Source organism: Diabrotica virgifera, chromosome 3 (genome assembly GCF_917563875.1).
Source record: "Diabrotica virgifera virgifera chromosome 3, PGI_DIABVI_V3a".
Taxonomy (NCBI): Eukaryota; Metazoa; Arthropoda; class Insecta; order Coleoptera; family Chrysomelidae; genus Diabrotica; species Diabrotica virgifera.
Window position 1 is genome coordinate 217,717,947 of NC_065445.1, and position 24,460 is coordinate 217,742,406.

General features: G+C 33.3%; 1 protein-coding gene across 1 annotated transcript; it reads left to right on the forward strand.

Moving 5' to 3' along the window:
• The first annotated feature begins 1,380 nt into the window (after positions 1 to 1,380).
• On the forward strand, positions 1,381 to 24,164 carry LOC114334596 (uncharacterized). Its single transcript, XM_028284670.2, has 4 exons — positions 1,381 to 3,664; positions 11,815 to 12,519; positions 12,577 to 12,690; positions 22,706 to 24,164. The coding sequence occupies exons 1-4, from the start codon at positions 1,538 to 1,540 to the stop codon at positions 22,784 to 22,786; spliced, it is 3,027 nt and encodes a 1,008-aa protein (XP_028140471.1). The 5' UTR covers positions 1,381 to 1,537; the 3' UTR covers positions 22,787 to 24,164.
• Positions 24,165 to 24,460: the final 296 nt, after the last annotated feature.

The following is a 24,460-nucleotide window of genomic DNA, read 5'->3' on the forward strand; positions in this document are numbered from 1 at the left end:
TTTCTTTTTGGTTTGTTACTAACTCCCTTCTACAATAGAGAGTTTGGGGCTTATTATTCGCTAAAGTGTTGGAATGCTTGTGGGTTTTGATATATGTACCTACTACCACAACTCTCAATACAAACTTTGATCAAACTGATAGTGTGACGACTAGATTTTTATAATTTGAACAAACTGCAGTTGTGACGTCACTTCCTGAGTTTGCTCAAACTGTTTGATCAAATTATTTGATAGTGAAACCACGACTTTAAGGATTTAAGTAACATCAATTTAATTTGCAATAAAAAAGATCATGAAGATTTGACGATGCTTGTAAATACATACACCCGATTTAGATAATTTAAGTGACAGCAATGTTTAGATTGAATACCTACATGCAACAAAAAATCTAATAAAAATTTGCATAAAAAAATTGAAGTGTTTTAAAGGTTTCAATCTGTAAAAACATTGAACCACAGAAACGGTTTTTCTCCACAAAGGAACAAAAATCGTAGCAACATATTAATAAGTGATACGTTTAAAAATCCAAATGTAAATGAAATTTCAGACTTTTTAAAAGGACACAAGACACAACATGCCCTATACTTCACAAAATGCCGAAGAAAATCATAATTATTATATAATATAACATATAATTTCCCCTAAATTACTTTTCCCCATATCCAGTATATTAACTTTTATGTAAATTATCTCCTTTTAATTTTCATGCATTTATAATTTAATTTATAAGATCTATTCTAGTGCTGCCGTGTTTGTATTGAACAACTGAAATAAATTAAAAGAATATTATAGCTATACAATAATTGTTTATATTTTTTATGAGATAAAAAGAAATATTTTATGAGACTAAGGTACAGTCTAGAAAGAAGACTAGTAGAAACGAATAAATAGTGTTTTTTAATCAATACCGTTTTTCAATACATATTGATTTTCTACCACACTTTTATTTCTATCATAAAAATTGTCAATTGTAAGATAAACAAGAAATTAATATTTATCCATCATCCTCAGTCAGCTGACTTGTTTTCTTGAAACGACACTTTGCATACAATATTGGTATTTAAATATCCCGCTCTGTAATTCTTAATCATTTGACCAATACGAACACAGATATCACGTGGGTAGTTCTAACCAATGAAATCTTGGAATTCATAGCGGTATTTAACGCTTCGTGGACAACTGTAGCAGCTTTAATATGCGTAAGAGTGAAACAGCACTAATCCAAATAAAAAAGATGGTGTCGTCACTTCGCTCTGAATGACACTCTCTCTATGCTAATATATAACTCTATGGGGACATTTGCATCAAAAAGCCTTTCATAAACAACGTGTAGATGGCGCTGAAGAAACATTTTGAATTTGACAACTGAAGCATATCAATTTTTAACGTCAAATGTGCGTCAAAAATGATAGAAAATCTGAAAATGTTTACCTTTTCGCGGGAAATATTTTAGAAAGATGTTTTCGTTAAAAACAGTGCTAAAGTGTAATTTTAACTTTATACCCGGAGAAAATACGTAAGTTAAGTGCAACATAATATGAGAACCGACAACATTGTAGGTGGTTCACTAAAAGACTTTAAAGTGATTTTACGACAACCGTTTGCTGATTCTACTAATGTAAACATGTCCAATTGTAATGAAACATCTAAAGAAAAAGTGGTTAGTATGAAAACCAGATTGAACAAAAGCAAAGAAAACAAACCACGGGAACAGGCAAACGAAAAGCCATCAGCTAAAAATCACCCACAGAAGAAAACAGTTGGAAACAAACAAACAAATGTTAAGTCTGAGGAAAGTAATGATATTAAGAAGACCACATTTCTTATGAATGATTTTGGTAATAAAAATCGATTAAAGAATGAGTTACACAACTCTGGCAAAGCTAAAAATTCAGTAGAAGATATTAAACAAATAGCTCATGGTTTAGGTGTGGAGAAGGCCAATATTCTTATATCAAAAGAAAATATAAACAGTTCAAGTCAAAATTACCAAGAAAATGTTTTAAGGATTAAAGAATTGTCTAATAATAAAAATAAAAAGGAACTAAAGGTTAAAAACAGTACAAAAACCACTGAAGTTGAAGGTAAGCCTGTTAATAAAGATAAAAGGGAATGTAAAAAGAATTTATTTGTTAATTTAAAACGGATTAGTGTAAGTAAAGAGAATGAACATTTAGACGAGACTCCAGAAGGAGATGCAGAAATATTAAGTACACAAAAATGCAATAAGATTTTAGTTGTTGATTTAATAAATATTACACCAAAAAAGACAAATAGAAAGAATAAAGAGGCACATAAGTCACTGAGAAAAGATGACACAGACACATCAAGTAAAGATCAAGGTAAAACTAAGAATTTAGTTGTTCATTTAGCAAATGTTTCACCAAATTATATAAATACAAAGGATAAAGAGGCACATGGAACAATTTACACAGGAATATCAAGTATGTTACAAATGGAAGATAAAATTTCTTCACACAACATGTCATCATGTACAAAGGCAACAGATCTGAGTAAAACTACATCAAGTAATAAACCTTTGGTACAGAATATCACCAGTAGAGAAAGTGTACCATTAGTGAAAAGACTAAGAAAGGGCATCAACAAACATTACATAGAAGAATCTTTTGAAGATTCTACCTTGATCAATCAAACTGGTCAAAATGCATCAATTGTCTCAAAAAACAAAGTACCTGTTTATAAGCAACTTGTACCTGTTCTTCAAAAACCCGTCAAAGATCCCTACGAATTTGACGTAGTAGATACAGACCAAGACAAGCCCAGAAAGAAGAAAAATTTGAATGACTCTGGAAAGTTTAATAAAACAATGCACAGCTTTTTACAGAAAATAGAGCGAAAAGAGAAGAAAAGGGTAAAAAAGAAGCCAAAACCAGTTGCCTCTTATGATGAAAATATTCAGAATGTGTTGAAGAGAGTTATGAAAAAAGTGACTGAACAAAAAAGTCCTCCATTAATGCCAAACCATGAAACAAATCCTAAAATGAAACCAGTGGTAATGAAAAGAATCCAAATATTGCAAGAGGTTATTATCTCCCCAAATAGTGCAGAAATAGATAACTCCAAAGCTGAAAGTGTTGTGCAAAAGACAGTAAGCGGTTCTACTATAAACTTTGTAAATATAAGTGATGATTTTGAAGATGGATTTAGAGGTTTTGATAATAGTATTTCACAAGGAAGAGAGTCATTCATAGAAGATGGCTTTCGAGGTTTTGATAGGTCTCAAATTCATGTTTTAAATAGCAACTCCCTCAAAGACGAATATTTTGCATCTTTAAACAATTCCTCTATTGCACAGTTATCAGAAAAAAGTTTGTTGAGAGAAAATGCTTTTAGGAAAATGATGCTAAGTTCGACAGTACCACATACTTCCTTCACTAGTACCATAAACCAGCCACAAAATACAGTGGGAGATAGAAATGTAACTTCTTTGGATGCTAATCCACTAGATAACACCAGAAACTTACACAGAGAATTCCACGATCACATTTCAATGATGGCAGATGGTTCTTGCCATGATACATGTAATAATACAGATTTTGAGCACAGTTGGAGTGATGATAGTGAAGAAGAAGATGACCAGTACTTTGGATTTCAAGAAGTCAGTGAAACTACCCCAGAAAAGCCTGTGAGGTTGAGTAATAGAGTAAGTGATTATGTGTTCTTTTTATGTTTCTTTATTTTCACTTTATAGACTTTAAATAAGCACTTTGAACCAATGAAACTTACAGATCATATAAACAATACATAAGTGAAGCAACTTGTGAAGTGGTAACAATTAATTTCATTTGGTAACGAATAAGTTCATTTGAGATGCTAATTAGGGGGTGAGTTTCACGATTTTTAAAGGGAGCAACTTTATTTTGAATGTATCTTGCTTACTTTTGATGTTAGAAACTTTTTTAAAAACAAAAATAAACACTGTTTTAAACAGTTTCAAAAAAGTTGTGATGAGTTTTCCCTGAAGTGCTTCATTTTATAGTTATTTTACATTAAAATATTCAATTTGGAATTTTATGAATAAGAACCTACTTTTTATTAGCTACAGCTGGGTTTACTGTCTTCATACTTACACCATTAGGTCTGGATCCCGCGTATGAAAAAAAAGTTGATTAATAGCAAGCTGAAAATTTGTTAATAGCTTAAGGGTGTCTAGTCGGACAAACCTTGATATATGGGAACACTGGAACAGGGGAAGTTTTAATTGTGGAACAGGTTAAAAATTTGGAACGGTCAGACCACAAAAACGGCACATGTATTTTGTCCGACAGAACAGACTTAAACTCTCTGAACCGAGATTAAACTCTCATGAAAAAATCAGACTGCTATTTATTACCAAATGGGCGTTTTAATGAGTGGAACATATAGAATATGTCAAATGACAGGAATTATGACAGGTGATAAATAGCAGTCTTGATTTTTGCATGAGAGTTTAATCTCTGTTCGGAGAGTTTAAGTCTGTTCTGTCGGACGAAATAAATGTGCCGTTTTCGTGGTCTGACCGTTCCAAATTTTTAACCTGTTTCACAATTAAAACTGCCCCTGTTACAGTGTTCCCATATATCAAAGTTTATCCGACTAGATACCCTTAAGCTATTAACAAATTTTCAGCTTGCTATTAATCAACTTTTTTTTTATACGCGGGATCCAGACCTACATTCTATTTACTTTTTTATAGGCTATATTTTTGCTAAAAACTGTCTAAAAACATGTTTTTTTTTGCTGAAAAATGAACCTATTCACTCACAAATAACTCGAAAGGGAAAAAAGGGAACAAAAGTTGCTTATAGACCTGGATCCCGGGTACCAAAAAATGTTGATTAACACGTCTATAGACGTTGCATTTTTCCCTATTCTACTGTGCAAAATACATATAGTGTCACAACACTTTATTTATTTATTGTTAATAAACGGGGCAAGCCCATTGACAAAAAATATACAATTAAGCAACATTGATAAACATTACAAACAAATACTAAATAAAATACAAAATCATAAAATAAATATGTGTATAGATTTACAATTCAATTTAACGCTTCAGAGATTGTTTAAAGGCATTTAAGGACAAGTTAAAAAAATCTGTCTCATGAGGCAACCGATTAGCATGACTTGCTTATAAATTTGACGCACTGTCCGTCAACATGTTAATAGCAAGCTGAAAATTTGTTAATAGCTTAACGGTGTCTAGTTGGACAAACATTGATGTATGGGAACAGGGAAGTTTAATTGTGGAACAGGTTAAAAATTTGGAACGTCACTACGATAACGTTCCATGTATTTTGTTGGACAGAACTTCCAATTGATTTGATACCATTTCATTAAACTCTCATGGAAAAATTAGACTGGTGTTTATCACCAACTGGGCATTTTAATGAGTGGAACATGAAGACCATGTCAAATGACAGGAATCATGTTGGTTAGTAATAGCAGTCTGATTTTTGCATGAGAGTTTAATGAAAGGGTAACAAGTCAATTGGATGTTCTGTCCGACAAAATACATGGGACATTTTCGTAATCTGACGTTCCAAATTTTTAAACTATTCCACAATTAAATCGTGTTCCCGTACATTAAAGTTTGTCCAACTAGACACCGTTAAGCTATTAACAAATTTTCAGTTTATTTTTTAACTTTTTTCCTTTTCACATGAATTAAAAAAATACAATGTTCTACTACCCTTAGAACCTAAGTTAGCCCTTTTTTTTTCAAAAATTCACCAGGGCATTGTTTATTACCAGTAAGAAATTTAAAAAGCACCATTTGAAAGGTAAAAAGTTCAAGTTTTGAAAAAAAAATGGGTATTTATGGTGCCCAAAGATAAAGGTTTAAAAAAAACCTTTATCTTTGGCACCTCTTCCTTTTAGCGAAGTAATTTTACAATTTCAAAAACTGAATTCATAACTTCAAATTTACAAAAGTCACAATATCTGCAGTTCTAATCAACGAAAACTGTATGTTTTTTTTTAATTTAGGGTTTGGAACCTAGTTACACAGATTATAAAAATTCAGTTAGTTAATTTGTGAATTGTTTATTTAAGAGTAAAGGTAAAAATATGTGACGGAGCGAATTGACTATCCCTACTTTTTCTTTCTTTACACTGCAAATTACGTGTAGTAAAATTTTCACTGGTATGGAAACTGCAGATGTAAACATTAGGTTGACAATGACATTGTTATTAAAAAGGTAGAGATGGCTATTTCGGTTTCGTTGAGTTTTTGAATGTTCTTGAATAACCGTTACTTGTATAAATTATAGGATTTATTTCACTAATTATGTACTCAGTGATTGTAATAATGTATATACTGTACCAACAAAAACTAATAATCAATTGAGAAAAGAGGAAAAGTAATAAAGTGTTTTTTTAATAATATATTGTTACTATGGAGCGCTTACAATTTTGAACATCTTTAACAACAAAATACTTGCATCACATAATATATCCCGGTGTATTCTGTGCTTGGATCTTCCACAAATAATAAACAATAAATAACTTTTTATTAAGTTCACGTCTCAAATCAATTATTTATCAAATGAAGAGTACAGGGGAAAAACAAGGAATGTCACTTTTTCATGAATTTTGGCTTTTCTCGCCATATGGTAGCAAAAACTTAGTACTATCGACTAGACACTAGACTATCGATTCAGAACAATAACCAGAAAGATCAGTACATATAAATATTTTAAGAATTTGTATGCAGGCAAAGGACAAGGATTGTCCGCACGACACTGGACAAAAATAAGGAATGTTAGCTGTTTTTTGGTGCATTATTAAATTAATAACTTAATATTTTTTTTATTACATATTTTAATTTACAATCTGCTTCATCGAAGCTATAAGCAAATAGTTTGAATGTTAAATACATGAGGGAGAAGCTGCCCTGTGGCAACCCTCCTATTATAATTTTTTACATTTGATCACAATATGTATATTTAATTTATTAAATCTGTTGGCCATAGTTTCTTCAGTCGTCTTGCGAATTCGGGAGGAGTGTTCAGCAGTCTTGCTTCATCATTTGGATGACTTCTCAGTCCATCAAGGTAGCTCTTTGTGATCCTTGGAATTTCTTCCTCTACCAAGGGTGTAGCTGAGTCCTCGTGTAGGGTTTTATTGCTTACATACCAGGGTGCGTTGAATATCATCCTCAATATTTTTGATTGGACTCTTTGTATTATCTTGATATTTGATGGCTTTGAGCAACCCCAGAGTTGAACACCATAGGTCCAAATTGGTTTTATCATAGTTTTATACAGGAGCAGTTTATTTTCAATATTGAGTTTTGATTTTCGACCAATAAGCCAGCTCATTTGTCGTATTTTGATGTTGATCTGGGTTTTCTTGGCTTGAATGTGCGGCTTCCATGTTACATCTTTTGTCAAGGGTTAGTCCCAAATATTTGACTTGTGTGCTGACTAGTAATTGTGTATCATTTAGTGTTATTGTTGGACATACATCCCTTCGGTTTGTAAATGTAACTTGGGTTGACTTCGTTTCATTTACTTTCACCTTCCATTTGTTGAGCCATGTTCCCAATTGGTCAAGGTGGTTTTGCAGTTGTGCAGACGCGATAATAAGGTCCTCATTGACAGCGATTATGGTGGTGTCATCAGCGAATGTTGAGATTTGGGTTGTTTCAGTGGTTGGGATATCTGCGGTAAATAATAGGTAAAGGAGAGGGCCCAGGACACTACCCTGTGGTACACCTGATTTAATGGGAAAATATGTGGAAGTTGCTGTGTTATATTTTACTTGGAAGTAACGATCTTCAATGTAGGATTTCATGATTAGGTAGTAGGGGGTTGGAAGAATACATTTGAGTTTTTATAAAAGTCCAGTATGCCATACTCTATCAAATGCCTTTTCTACATCTAAGAATGCCGCTGTGCAATATTTTTTTTCCTCAATAGCAGTAAGGATTTTTGTTATAATTCTATGAGTCTGTTGTGTTAATGTCTCTAAAACCTTGTCTCTCTCTAAAACCAAACTGGTGTGTGGGTATTTCTACATCTAGGTTAATGTCATTCTTCAGTCTACCAAGTAGTAGTCTTTCGAAGATCTCATTATCGGCAACAAGCTGATTGGTCGATAGGATGATGTTTTATTTGGAGGTTTACCCGGTTTGTGAATCATTATTATTTGCGCAAATTTCCATGTGATTGGGAAATATGTCAGTCTGAGTGCACTATTGTATATTGTAGTTAGCATGACCAATGCTCTTCTCGGAAGATGTTTCAGTATTAATCCTGTTATTAGGTCAAATCCAGGTGCTTTGTGGTTATTGCATTTTTCTATTTCTAGTTTAACTTCTGATGTATTGAATGGTGTTATTGGGAGCGTCATAGGGCAAGCACTATCCAGGAATTAAGTTTCCATCATCATTATTCTCTACTTGGTGTTCTTTAAAAATACCAGCTAAGTATTCTGCAAATGCTGAAGCTTTTTCCTTGTCTGATCTTCCCCAAGTACCATCATCTTTCTTAATTGGCGAATTGTGTTCTGTAGGTCTCTTTAAGTGTTTTGTTGCCTTCCATATTGAGTGATCTTCTTTAGACAAGGTACTAATGTAGTGTTCAAATGTGGCATTGCGTGCTTCATTTAGCGCTGTTTTTAATTGTCTGGTTAATCGATTATATTCGTGTTTGTCATTAATGTTGCGGCTTCTTTGCCATCTACCTCTTGCTCTTCGTTTTTCGACTATGAGTTGTCTAATATAATTCGAAGTAGTATTTTTGTTTTCTTGCTTTGGAGTTGATGGTGTAGCTCGATATGCAGCTTGCTGAATTTGACAGGTGAAGTGGTTTATAGCCTTATCTATGTCATCTTTTTCTTTGAGGCTGATTCCAAGATTTATATTCGTGTCAAGCTGGTACTTGAATTCACACCAATTAGTTTTAGTCAACTTGGGTATTTCAGGTCGTTTGATTATGTGGGTGCTGATTGTTGCTATGATTGGTGTGTGGTCAGACGAGAGATCCCAATTTGCTTCTATGTTTGTGTAGTTTGCTGCAATTCCTTTTAGGATGAAGAAGTCGAGTAGATATGGTAGTCTATTTGTATCGGACGGCCAGTACGTTGGTTGTCCCGTCGATAAGTAGGTGCAGTTTGTGTTGTTGATGGCATCTAGTAGGCTTCTGCCTTTTGGTGTAATGAGTCGTGAACCCCAATTCGTATGCTTAACATTCCAATCACCTCCAACAATGAATTTGTTACCTAGCTTGTTGAATAGTTCTTCGTATTCTTCAGTTGTGATTATATGTCTAGGAGGGCTATATATTGCAGCAATTTCGAAGTTCCAAGGCCTGGCATTTATATTAAGTATTGTTGCTTGTAGCTTATCTGTTTTATGTTCCGGCATTTGATGATGTTGTATATTGTTCCTTATAATTATTGCAGATCCTCCATGGGCTGTTCCACCTGGGTGACTAGTGTGGTAGACTGAGTATTGAGGTATTTTAATTACGCTTCTTTCTGTGAAATGCGTTTTGGATACAAAGAGGATGTCTATTATGTTGTCCTCTAGGAATTGGATTACTTCTGCTTTATGGTTTGCTAAACCATTTGCGTTCCATTCGGCTATTCGAACAGATCTAATGAATTTTATTAATTAATGTTGTTAGCGTGGTAAGGATCATGCTGTTTTGATTCATTAGTTGGGTGAACATTGCTTAAATTCGTTTAAGAATACGTTCATCTGAGACCCTATGTCAGCTACTTGATTTCCTGCTCTTACTGCTTGGGCATAGGATTGGGTTCCATTCTGTTGTTGGTACTGTGATTGTTGACTCTGATACTGTGAAGTTGGTGCTGGGTTAACATTTTGATGTGGGTTCTGATTATTATGGGTTGACTGATTTCCGCGTTGTCTATTATTTCTTACATTTTGCAAGTCCTTGTAAATTACGCAGCCTTTATAGTTTGCAGTGTGTTCTCCGTTACACAGGGCACATTTTGCTGGTGTATTTCTGGGTTTTGTACATTCTGGCGTTGGATGACTTCCTCCACATTTCACGCATGCGTAAGGTCTTGTACAATACGTGTGTGTCCATAACGTTGACAGCGCTGACACTGTGTTATATTTTTCTTTCTGTGAGGAGGTTCAAAGCTGACTTTCATATTGCCGATAGAATCCAGTGTATAAATGTGTTTGTTGTTTTCTCTCGGTTCTAGGTCCACATAGAACATTGACAGTGGTGATTTATTGACTCTGTGTAATACGTTAATGATATTACGGACAGTATGCCCTGATTTAGCTAGTTCACTTTTTATGTTGTTCTGAAGCTATTTCCTTGTGGCATTTTTATAATTAACTATTTTCTATGGGAAATAAGCCACAATTTTACTAAAAAAATGAATTTATTAACGTTTCGAAGCCCAAATCGGGTTTCGCTGTCAAAATACAAAATACTTGTAAAATAAATAAATAAAATAAATACTTCTAACAACATTTTTGTTTATTTTAGAAGTATTTTGTATTTTGACAACGAAACCCGATTTGGGCTTAGAAACGTAAAGCATTTTTTTAGTAAAATTGTGGCTTATTTCCCATAGAAAATAGTTAATTCACTTTTTATTTCTTCAACTGGCATCGAGGTTTTCAGTCATCTTTTTGATATCATTTACCCCATAGATAAATATAGGTGGAGGTTTAGGTGTTACTGGTGTGTTATTATTATCAGTTAGGTTTTCTAATGGTTCAAATCTGTTGTTTGTACTCACTTGCATTGTTGTTGTGTTATCATCTTTGGGGTTTGCTTTTATTTTTTTTTGTAATTTTTTTGACTGTTTGCCAATCATGGACATTTTCTATGGTTTCGTCGTCTTCGTCGCTTGAGTTTTCCATGACAAGTTCCTCTCCACTGAGGATGTATTGGGAAGCATTTGGTGTATAACTTAATATAGATTAATATTATATTAAGATTATAGACCAATAATTGCTAGAATTCTGCTAAGAATCTCCTAAGTAGTTTTTAGATATCATAAGAATTAAACCTTTATTGGTGTTTATCTCAATATGTATAAAATGTGACATTCCTTGTTTTTCCCCTGTACTCTTCAAATACACTATCAATATTATTTAATCAACAACTCAAAATAGTCCCCATGCCATGTCAAATATTTAAAATTGTCACTGTCTTGTCACCATATTCTATTCGACTCAGTGCGTTATATGACAAAGATAGCGACTGTTCGATTTAGAAAATATCACCACGGACATGGTGTCCATTTTTTTTCGAAACCTGAAAAAACTAATAAGTATTTAAAAAAAATTTAAATGCAGAATGAAAGACTAAATTATTATCAAGGGCCGAAAGTCCCTTAGAATAAATAAGTTTCTTTTGAATCAGATATTTGAAATTAAAAATCACACTACATTTTCTCTTAGTTTTTCACCCCTGTAACTTATTAAAATAAACATTATAGAAGTTTTCAGGGACTTTCGGCCCTCGGTAAGAACGTAATCTTTCATTCTGCGTTTAAATTTTTCAAAAATGTGTATTAGTTTTCTCAGGATTCGAAAAAACTGAATCCCATTTAAATAGCATTGGAGCCGAAACTTTGTACCCATCCCCCTAACCGAGTAATTTGTTTAAACAAATTAAAATAAATATTTTGCCAAATTTTAGATTTCTTTTATTATTATTGTAGAAATGCTTATGAACTGATAAGCAACTTATGTATTATAGTTTTCTTTTATTATCTATGTATTATAATAATTATAGTTTTATTTAATATTTAAAATCAAATAGCGATCTTACATAAGACTTATTAGTAAATTAATGATACAAATGTTATTTGTAGAGGAAACAACAGCCTTGGAGGCTTCCAGCGATATTTAAGCGCAATCCGTACCTCCTAAAGATAAAACAGAATGGTCTTCCTTGTGGCCAACAAGAAATGGTGATAGATTATGAATTTGCAAAGAGAATAGAGGCCCTCTCAGCTAACAAACGCCCAGAACCCGCCCCAAAGCCTCCAGTTCAAACTACCATGCTGGATTTTATAGATAGCACCAATGAACATTTGGAAAGACCTTCGGAGCCCAGTTTGTTTGATTACGAGGAGTTTAACATTGTAAAACCAAGACGAGTATTAGGCGTGCTGCAAGAACATCAAATTTCCACTCCTAAAAAGGATGTGGGGACTGTACTGGCATCCCCCAATCTTTCAGTTATTTCCAAGCCACAAAATATACCAATATCTACTCCTAAACGGGATGAACAACCAATCATGGCTTCTCCTAATATGTCTATTATTGATAAAGAAAATGCTGAAGAAAAAGTACCTGTCAGACCTCTGCAAAGAAGTTATAGAAGATTAATTCTAGCGAAGAAGCTACAAAACAAAAGTGATGAAGACGAATCTCCAAAAAATAAAAACGATCACGGTCTTGGTAATGCTTTACCATCCATACTAGATAACAGCTATGAAGAAATACCAGATGCTGATATTCATTTGTTTGAAGATGTAGAACAAGACAATGGCGTAGATTTCAGCATTGAACTGGTAAGGTTGTTTGTCTTTACACTCCAAATAAAGGCATCATTATTGTTTTTGTTTTAGCCAATTATGAAATATGCAAGTAACAAGAGAAAGAAACAAGTATGTGAAGGTTTTGATGCTGATGAAGACAAAATAGCTAAGAAAAAGAAGAGAAATATGATGACAAAAACTGAGGTATGTTGGTATTTTGTTTTGAATCTTTAGATCCTGGTATATTGTTCTATATTTCATTTCAATTATTTATTATCCCTGTCAGGAGTTGCTTTTTCGTTGTTTCTTTCAATTTATTATTTGAACATTCAGTTAATTTGGCAATTATTGGATTTTTACTGACTTATGATATATTTCGACATTCATACAACTTTTTATGGATGGCTGGTGAATATATTTAGGAAGAAAAGACTTATGCTCCAGCATAAGGTTGTTAAAACTTCTACCTGCATGCCCAATCTGATATTTTGGAAAATTTACTATTTAATTTGGGAAATAAGTCACAATTTAAGTTGGAAATTCAATTTATTAGACTTAGACGTTTCGACTTCCACTTCGGAAATTGTTATCAGAATACAAAATATCAATAAATTGAACAATTTTTGTCTGTGTTGCTTGGTAAAAAAATTCTTGTAATAATTTTAATTTTATATGACTCATTTATATTGACAATTCAGACATAAATTATACATTTTAAAGTAGGTAACTTTTAAATGACATTGCGAATATTTATGAGTTGGATTCTGGGACGACTTTATGGGAAGATACTCGATCGATTACATGAAATCAACTTTAAGCCAATAGACCAAGAGGCAGCGCTGAAAAATCTATTTGAATTTACTAAAGCTAGATTTTTTACAGTTGATTACTGTGAGTGTGTAGAGAAACATACTGTGGTCGGTCAAGCGAAACGTAGAACAGGGGTTACTGAGAGGGTATCAAAGTTGCTTTCCTACGAAGGTAATTATTTCCATTTACTAAGGCTGAAAATCAGTACACACATTCTAAATTAAATATAAATAAAAGTTATTATAGTCGGTCAGCTGTATGACGGGACAGAGCCGGGCGGTCGGCCCCAATTGTCGATTGAGGAAATGAAGCATTTTGGCTCGCAATTTTTTCGTCCAGCATGGATTTACCTGAAATTTTCACAGAAGGTAGGGAATAGTCCAAGGACCATTTTCTATATCATGCCGCTATCATACGCTAAAACCTTGGGGGTGGTTGCCACCCCATCTCGGGGGTGGTTGCCACCCCATCTCGGGGGTGGGAATTTTTTATTACATTTTAACCACGTAATTCGATGGAAAAAGTGCTTCTAAGAAAAAAATGTTTTTTACATTTTCTTCGTAAAACTAATATTTCTCGAGTTATTCGCGCTTGAAGATAACAGTTTTTCGAAGAAAAAATCGACTTTTTTAGAGGGTTTTTTGAGAATACCTAGAAAAATATGCATTTAATCAAAAATAACTGTGGATATCGAAATTGTATCTATTAGTAACACAAACCAAATTCTTTTCCTATAATATCTTTAAGACCAATACAAACCGAAATACGGCATGTTAAAGTTTAGCTTTTTTCGTAGCATGCACAATTTGAAATATTCAAAGCCAAATAATGGGAAAAATTTGCATTTTTTTAGGAAAACTTAAATAATCTTTTTTCAACTATACAATTAGACCTTTCAAAAAAAAATAATAAAAAGTTTCTAGCATGAAAATTAAGCGACTTAACAAAAAAATGTCGGTACCTGCTTTTCTCTATGAAAAAATCAGTGAAAACAACCCCCTAACTACCTTCCTAATTCAAAATTGGTCTTCATCTTTCTGTAGCTCCTTTTATCTTTATATTATCAATACATTCAAGGAGTTTGACCTATTTAAAATGCCTAATTTTGGAAAAATTGGTTTTTTGCAATTTGGTATTTTTCACCTTTTACTTCAAAATATCTCCGAAAATACTGAAGATATGAAAAAAATTATAAACTACTAAATTGTAGCTTTTTTAATGACTAAAATTACCCTGTGCATATATTTTCATTACAGTGAATAGTTAGCCAGATATAGCTGGTTGTTTTCACTGATTTTTTCGTAGAGTAAAGCAGGTACCGACATTTTTTTGATTATAAGTCGCTTAATTTTCATGCTAGAAACTTTTTATTATTTTTTTTTTGAAAAGTCTAATTGTATACTTAAAAAAAGATTATTTAAGTTTTCCTCGAAAAATGCAAATTTTTCCCATTATTTGGCTTTGAATATTTCAAATTATGCATTTGACGAAAAAAGCTAACCTTTAACATGCCGTATCTCGGTTTGTATTGGTAAGATATTATTGGAAAAGAATTTGGTTTGTGTTACTAAAAGATAAAATTTTGATATCCACAGTTTTTTTATTAAATCGTTGATTGAAATATTGACTCAATCAACGATTAAATGCATATTTTTCGAGGTATTCTCAAAAAACCCTCTCTAAAAAAGTCGATTTTTTCGCCGAAAAACTGTTATTTTCAAGCGCGAATAACTCGAAAAATATTAGTTTTACGAAGAAAATGTAAAAAACATTTTTTTCTTAGAATCACTGTTTCCATCGAATTACATGGTTAAAATGTAATAAAAATTTCCCACCCCCGAGATGGGGTGGCAACCACCCCCAAGGTTTTAAAAAGGTTTTAGCGTATGATAGCGGCATGATATAGAAAATGATCCTTGGACTATTCCCTACCTTCTGTGAAAATTTCAAGTAAATCCATGCTGGACGGAAAAATTGCGAGCCAAAATGCTTCATTTCCTCAATCGACTCTTGGGGCCGACCGACCGGCTCTGTCCCGTCATACAGCTGACCGACTATAATAACTTTTATTTATATTTAATTTAGAATGTGTGTACTGATTTTCAGCCTTAGTAAATGGAAATAATTACCTTCGTAGGAAAGCAACTTTGATACCCTCTCAGTAACCCCTGAGTAGTATGTTTCTCTACACACTCACAGTAATCAACTGTGAAAAATCTAGCTTAAGGGCCGGTTGTTCGAACGCTAATCAAAAATGATCATTATCAAATATTTAATTACTGTCACAACTGTCAATGTCAACTTTTATTGGGTTGCTGAAAACATAATTATTGATTACAATTATGAAATTAGTTAATCAATTATGTTAATAATTGTTATGTTAATTGATTAACTAATCTCATAATTATAATCAATTACGTTTTCAGCAACCCAACCGAAGTTGACATTGACAGTTGTGACAGTAATTAAATATTTGATAGTATTCATTGTTGATTAGCGTTCGAACAACCGGCCCTTAGTAAATTCAAATAGATTTTTCAGCGCTGCCTCTCCGTCTATAAGAATATCCGTCAGAAAAATCATATAATGTGAAAAACATAAAGAGAAGTATCCATTCTCAAATGTGGTCTCGAGGTAAGGAAGTACAAAATCGGTTTTGATTATTTGCCTTACTAAAAATTGTTTTTATTTGTTAAACAAAGCCATAAACACATAGTGTTTCCCGTGCCCAATGCATGCGTTTTAATGTACGTAATCTACGTAGAAATTCTGTATGCGCGCCTACTCGTTCGATTGCAAATGAGAAATGCATTGAAAACATCATTCAATCACTATGTGTTTATAGCTTTGTTTAACAATAAAAAAATTAATTTTTAGCATTGAAAGTAATCAAAACCGATAGAATTTGACTTGAACTTTCAAATGCGGTAAGTAGAATTGCTATTTTATTTTTCAATCGAAAAGTTATTCGGGTTCAAAAGTTGCAATTTTTCGATTTTTTGAAAGTTCAACCGCGTTTATGTCGAAAGCTATGCATCCTACGAAAAAACTTGTAAAAACATTTTTTGCTTAGAATGACCCAAAAAATACAAAAAAATGTTTTGTTTTGCGAAAAATCGCTGTTATGTGATTCCTCAAGTTCTTTGTTTGTAACAATCTTATCGACATTTGGAAGTGTTACCCAAAAAATTCGTGTTCTATGGGTCAAAATACATAAAAAAAACTTGGGTAAGTCCATCTGAATTAAGGAGGCCGTTGTACCCCCACTGGCGACAGGACTATTATAAACATATTTATATTTATTTGTATTAGAGGGCAATTTAAAATCATATGTTCAGCATCACCTATTTCTCCACATTGACAATATGGATTGTCTCTTATATGAATTTTATGTAGATATGTTGGAATCAATGCATGGTTAAATATTTGTCTCACTGCGTATTTTGGAAGAGTTGTCATTGCAAACCATGGTCTTGATGGTATTGTACATTGAATTTCTTTATAGTACATACCTTTTTTAATTTCCTCAAATTCTTTGCTCCAGATTATTTTATATATATTAGTGCTAATATTTTTAATTTCTTCAGGTGTACATTTGTCGTCAATATATGTCCCTTCTTTTAGAGCCTGCTTAGCTAAGGAATCCACGAGTTCATTACCCATAATTCCGCTGTGTCCTTTGACCCACAATAACCGTATTTTTTTTAAATCTGTATTTAATTTGTTAATATTTTTGATTATGTATTTCCAAAATAATATAATTTGCTTTGGAAGTTAATTGCAGGTGCTTTATTTTTGACAAAGCGCTTTTACTGTCACTTATTATAACAATTTCTGAATTTGTGATAATATGTTGACAATACTTCAAGGCTTCTAGTGTACCTATTAACTCCGCCGAATATATGTTTGGTTTATATTTAATTTTACCATCTTTTTATACTTAACTTTTGGATCATATATTGCACAGGCTGTTCCCTTATTTATCTGGTTATTTATGTGGTTAGTCGATTATATTCGCGTTTGTCATTAATATTGCGGTTTTTTTTGCCATCTACCTCTTAATTTCTCGCTTTTCGACTATTAGTTGTCTGATATAACTCGGAGTGGCATTTGTGTTTTCTTGCTTTGGAGTGAATGGTGTAGCTCGATATGCAGCTTGTTGAATTTGACAGGTGAGGTGGTTTATAGCTTTATCTATGTCATCTTTTTCTTTCAATCTGATTCCAAGATTTAGATTCGTGTCAAGCTGGTACTTGAATTCACACCAGTTAATTTTAGGTAGTGTTGGAAAATTCCCGAGAATAAAAAGTCGGAGAATATTCTCGATATGGAGAATTTTCTGAGAATGAACCCTATGACGTCCTTAGGGATATTGTTAAAGATGAAATAGGGTATTAAAAATCATTAAATTATATACAAAATTATGAGACGAATCAACAGTGTTCTTTGTATATAAGAAAATACAAAAACAACGGAAAACACAAAATTTATTTGGCTAAAAAATGAAGTTTTCTTCTTAGCAGCAAATAATGGATGTGGTGATCTAATATGAAAAAGATGAGGCCTCAGATTCAGAATCTATTTCTATCATTAGCTCAACCTGGTCATCTACATTCTGCGTTTCAATGTACTGATGAGAAGTTGTGGGATTTTATTTTTCACGAGTCGTCAGTTCACTTATGGATTGGTCTACATCTAACAATTTTAAATTGTGAGTAATCTTACTAGACCGTTCAGCAGTAAGCCGGTTTATTTTAGAGGAGTGAATAAAAAACCATAAGTACTGAAACTTCTTTCAGTCGCTGCACTGGATTATGGCATGCTTAATATATCAACTGTACCAATCAACTGTATAACTGTACAAAATGTACCTTTCCACCATATTATATGGTTGGGTCTAGTTTTTCCATTGATTTTATGCTTTTCCAAAAAATCCCTCATTAGACCCATAAAGTACCAAATCTGCCCTTATTTTAGCCGAGTCATCATATTTTAAAGTTGCTAAATTATAAAAAAAATTGAAAATGGTTATTCATTTTTGATTTACATTTACTCTGTGTGGAGTATGAAGGGAACCAGTCTCGTTGGAACTTTACCGCGCTGAGCAGATGTGACGTGAATTGTAAATTGTAGAATTCCCTCATCTTCCTTAGTCTCAGCATCCGTATGGCTTGCAAATTGTAGAAGCCTCGGAGGTGTAACCAGAGAAGGTTCCCATTGTTTTCATTCTGGTGGGATATGTTGTATGCCATTAGAGTGAAAACTTAGTCTTTTGCTAAATTATCTATAAACTCAGTTCCCTCAACTTGTTCTTCTCTGCTTAACCTTCGGAGTACGGAGATTATTTGACTTACTTAGATTACGATGATGGGTCAAGCGTGACCCATTCTCATTTTATTTATAAGGATGTTTTAAATAGTCAGTATTATTAAACAGTATCTTTAATTCAACAAAAAACAAAGAAAATCCTAAATTATTGTATTTAAATTTTTTAAGATGGTTACTTATGGGCATATACTAGTTCGCTCCGGCGGCCAGATTTTAAGACCTTACAGAAAACGGGCATAGGTAAGTTTGCTCCGGCCATATATTTGAATACAGTGGAACCTCGATAAGTCGGATTAATCGAGACTGCGGCCGATCCGAGTTATCGAAAATCCGAGTTAACCGAAGAATATAGTAAAAATTAATAAAACACGGTATACTTATAGATAAAGTCCATTATAATTGCAAAAACATGAAGTACATAAAATATGCACAATACATCTAAATTACGTACAGTTGTATACAGTCAGTATTGTTTATTTCTTGGTAAAAAACTTGGTCAAAGTGAAAAAATGTTTGTTTTGTGTGATGAAAATCGGTTCGGGTTAGCCGGACTTCCGGTTATCGGAGGCCGACTTATCGGGGTTCCACTGTACGTATACCCGTAAACAGAGACGGCTGCGATTTACGTGTACCTACAAACATATTGAAAATATTCTTCGAAATCCGAAGACCGGGTCAGGACTGACCCGGCACCATAGATGTTACGTAGACGAAAAACTGTAATTTGCATGTTCACGAATTATATACGAAAAAATAGATTGAAACAAATAAGGAGAACTTCCGATCAATCGGATTTGTAAAAAAATTATTTCATAAAATATTAAGAAATAACTGAATTTCGGGTCACGCTTGACCCAGTCTTCGTACTCCGAAGGTTAAATGAATACCATTCTAACTATTTGTACGTTAATATAGCACCAAAACAATAAATATTGACACTGTAAATACCCTAACTAGTGGTTCATGGGATTACCAGCCCCGGCTACTTTGATTTTCGGAGATTCTATCTAAAATCGCGTGATTCCCCGGCCGACCAAAGCGAAAAGCATTTCATGAGCAGAGCGGCAAGTAGGAAGTAGGTGTTTGGGATTTTCTAGAATAATAATGTTTGGGATGCAAAAAATATACTAGGTCCTAGGTGAATTGGCAAAAACAATATCCATATTTTTTAAATTACAATAATTTGACCAATATCTAGTTTTTATTTTTATTTCGGTTTTCGTAAATATAGAAAATTCTCGCCGAGAATTTTCTGGCCGAGAATATTCTTGAGAATAATTGATGGATTCGACCGTTACTTGATGGAAGTTCATTTTATCTAACAATAAAACACTGAAAACGTTTGTTTTCTATACTTCCACAAAATTTATTACAACTATGTGACTACAGCTGTTTCGGCAGAGTGCCTTTCTCAAGTGATATAGTTTACAATGTGTTTGCCTTTTTAAGTCTTTAACCCGGCACCTGCCACGTGGGGATCTACCAGCACCCCATAACATATTTTTATCAAATATTTGGTATTTCAAGTTTGGTAAGCGAGCTGTGCGTCGTAGTAGCTTTCTATAATATTATATAGTATATATGTGTTAGTGTTTGAAGTGGTTATTTAGTGTCATTCTGAACTTATAGCTCTAAAGTCGAATTGGGGTGTCATCATCTGGCACTTTATGTTTTAAATTTTTTTTGTATTTTTGATATAAACAGGTCAAATTTACATTTTGTATTGAAATAACTGATTTAAATTATTAATATAGACTCTATACTCACTATATCTTAATTTTTTTAGATATTTTACTTGACTTCATTTATTATGGTTTGGTACTTGCTAATTTGCTTATAACACCTTTTTCATTTTATTTTTCAATTTTTATAACATATTAGTGGCTAATAAGTTAATAAAACATGTTTATTTATATTCTTGTGTTACTCAACACATTATTTTGTTTTTTAAACAAGTGGATCACAGAAAATTGTTAAGGGGTGCTGTGAGATCCCCACGTGGCAGTTGGCGCCTTGCAAAGCCACGTGGCAGGTGCCGGGTTAACTGAAGAGGTTGAGGAGTGGGGAGCTGTTTGTCTGGAGTTGGTCATTCAGAATTATATCTGTATTTTTCAGTTTATTAATTTCCATAGATTCTAAAAAAAGATAGCTTAAGGCCTTTATTTTGAATATGCAGAATTTGAAACTCTTCATTGAAAGAATGATTATGATCTAGAAGGTGAAGTGCGTATGTAGAAGTGTCTGTTTTTCTATTGTTGAAAGCCCTTTTGTGTTCTGCTATCCGTTTGTCAAAAGTTCTGCCAGTTTGACCGATGTACGTTTTCGGACAGTCACCACAAGTTAGTTTGTACACACCACTCTGTAGTTGCTTCCTCTTTCGGCTTTTATTGTTCTTAATATATTTGCTTAAGTTGTTGTTAGTTCTGAAAGCTGGTGTTATTCCTTTCTTTTTTATGTATCTGACTATTTTTGTTGTTATCTTGCCAGTATATGTGAGAGAGCAGAAGGTACTGGGTTCTTTCTGTGGTGGTGGATACACTAATTTCAGGGTTTTATTATGGAGTTTTTGGTTTAAAATTTTGCTAACTGTTTGTTCGTTATAGCCGTTGTTTACTGCTATTTGTTTAATGATGTTTAGTTCTATCTCGAAGTTATTTTTTGTCATCGGAATTTCTGTCAGTCTATGTATCATGCTATGGTAGGCTGCTAATTTGTGTTGTGTACAATGGGATGACGAATTGTGTATAGTTGTGTCAGTATGGGTAGGTTTTTGATATACGGAGAACTCATGTTTGTGAGACTACACACTTTGGGAGACTACACAACATGGGAGACTACATGCACAGCATGGGAGACTACACAACAAACATGAGTTCTCCGTATATCATAAACCTACCCATACTGACACAACTATACACAATTCATCATCCCATCCTACACAACACAAATTAGCAGCCTACCATAGCATGATACATAGACTGACAGAAATTCCCATGACAAAAAATAACTTCGAGATTAGAACTAAACATCATTAAACAAATATCAGTAAACAACGGCTATAACGAACAAACAGTTAACAAAATTTTAAACCAAAAACTCCATAAGAAAACCCTGAAATTAGTGTATCCACCACCACAGAAAGAACCCAGTACCTTCTGCTCTCTTACATATACTGGCAAGATAACAACAAAAATAGCCAGATACATAAAAAAGAAAGGAATAACACCAGCTTTCAGAACTAACAACAACTTAAGCAAATATATTAAGAACAATAAAAGCCGAAAGAGAAAGCAACTACAGAGTGGTGTGTACAAACTAACTTGTGGTGACTGTCCGAAAACGTACATCGGTCAAACTGGCAGAACTTTTGACAAACGGATAGCAGAACACAATAGGGCTTTCAACAATAGAAAAACAGACACTTCTACATACGCACTTCACCTTCTAGATCATAATCATTCTTTCAATGAAGAGTTTCAAATTCTGCATATTCAAAATAAAGGCCTTAAGCTATCATTTTTAGAATTTATGGAAATTAATAAACTGAAAAATACAGATATAATTCTGAATGACCAACTCGAGACAAACAGCTCCCCACTCCTCAACCTCTTCAGTTAAAGACTTAAAAAGGCAAACACATTGTAAACTATATCACTTGAGACAGGCACTCTGCCGAAACAGCTGTAGTCACATAGTTGTAATAAATTTTGTGGAAGTATAGAAAACAAACGTTTTCAGTGTTTTATTGTTAGGTTCTTGAGAATATTCTCTTCTTACATCACTAGTTTTAGGGGACGTCAACTTGGGTATTTCAGGTCGTTCGATTATGTGGGTGCTAAGGATTGCTATGATTAGTGTGTGGTCAGACGAGACCTTCAACATATGATACTTCTTTCACTTTCCTCTCTATTTTAACACAAATTTCATTAAAAAGACTAATACAAAGTAAATAAAAAGAGAGACTTTGATAGACAGGGGTTTAGATAGATTAAAACTAAGAATTGTTGAATAAGTGTGATTGGGATAAAAACAATAACATAATTTTATTGAGAAAGAGTTATCTATATATACATTATTTTAGGAAGCTGAATTCAATGCATGGGCTGCCAAAACTAACGCTCGTTTTGCGGAAGAAGACAAACATGAACTAACGATAGAATAGAACATCTATCAAGCCACCATGCCAGTGATTTAACGAACAAAGACAACCAAGTATTATACCAGTGCCATTTGGAACTTTTTGCTTATATTTTTTTAAAAATTATTTTACTTTTTGCAAGTTTTTTAAATTCTCAACTTTTAGGTATTACAAATCTTACAACGTTTTTGATATGCCATATTCTCTAATAGATTTACGTACTATTTTTATATCAGGTTTTAAGAGGAAACTGTTTGTTGCTTTATTTTTTCTACATTTTTCGCCTATGTCAAAAAATGTCCAAAAATGTTTTTTATGTCATACTAGTTTATTATATTATAATAGTCTCCGGTTTTATACCGCTCACGCGGCTTTGGGATTTTAGCAGGGTAGTCAGCTATTCGAGCTCCCCGTCTCACAGGATTAGCCTGGCAGCGTTTGGTAAACTGAACTATGTATTTAAATCTGACTTACCCATATGCCTCAAAAGGAAAAACTTTGACCAGTGTGTGTTGCCTGTACTCACACATGGAGCCGAAACATTAACACTCACAAAAAAGGTAGTGAACAAGATTCGCCTAACTCAGAGGGCTATGTGGAGCGCCAGATGTTGGGTGTCTCCCTGAGAGGCCAAATCCCAAACGAAGAAATACGTCATAGAACAAAAACAACAGATGCTGTCGAAAAAATCGCGTTGTTAAAATAAAATTTGGCAGGACACGTCGCCAGATTGTCAGACAACCGATGGACAAAACGTATTGTCGAGTAGAGGCCACGACAAGAAGCACTACGGAGCAGAGGACGCCCACCAATTAGATGGACCGACGATCTGAAGCATCCCAGTAGCACCGAACGGATTTATTTAGCCTTTTAAGGATGCTTTAAAACTGTAGAATAAAACTAAAATTAAAACCATTTGGTTTTTAAGTACACCTTAAAAGGTTGCAATAAAACCGCTTTCAGCATAAAAGGGCCCACTCTGAAAGAGGTCAATAAAACCAAAAATAAAAACCTTCTTAAAACTTTGTTTTCTTAAGAAACTGGTTTTAAAGCTGCTGTGAAGGTGCTTTTAAAACCATGTTAAAAGACACTTTAAGTGCAGCCAGTTTTATAGCAAACTTAAAAAGGTTTCTTAAATGGAGAATTTTAAAGACAATTTACCATATTAAATGATTCTTTAAACCCATATACTCCATATAGGCCAACAAATTTTTACATGTGTTGTGATAGGTACATTTTGTAATCATAAAATAATAAAAAGTACTTGGTTATTTCGGACTGTCAAGGTAGAAAAACACTTGCGCACCCAACTTTATTAATAATGTTAACAAAAAGAGGTCTAAATAACTCACGCGCCCTAAAATTTCTGACTTTTGGCGATTAAAGAATAAAAATAATAAAATTTAAATCTGAAAAATATTAATTTGAAAGAAAATTAATTTTATCTACAATTTTAATGTTTAAATGTTAAAATAAATCGAATTTATGTCTAAGTCGCTTATTTATAATTTTTATGTAAGCCTTATATTGTAATCTATCATGGCTTTCAGCATCTCCAGAAAGCAATATGGCCGAAATACAAATAAAAGTATTTGGTCTATCGACAGAGAATTGTTAAGATCAAATGGTTTTATTGTATACCTTGCCAAGTGCATATATCCTACATAAAAGCAAGGTTGCCTTGGAATTAAAACCGTT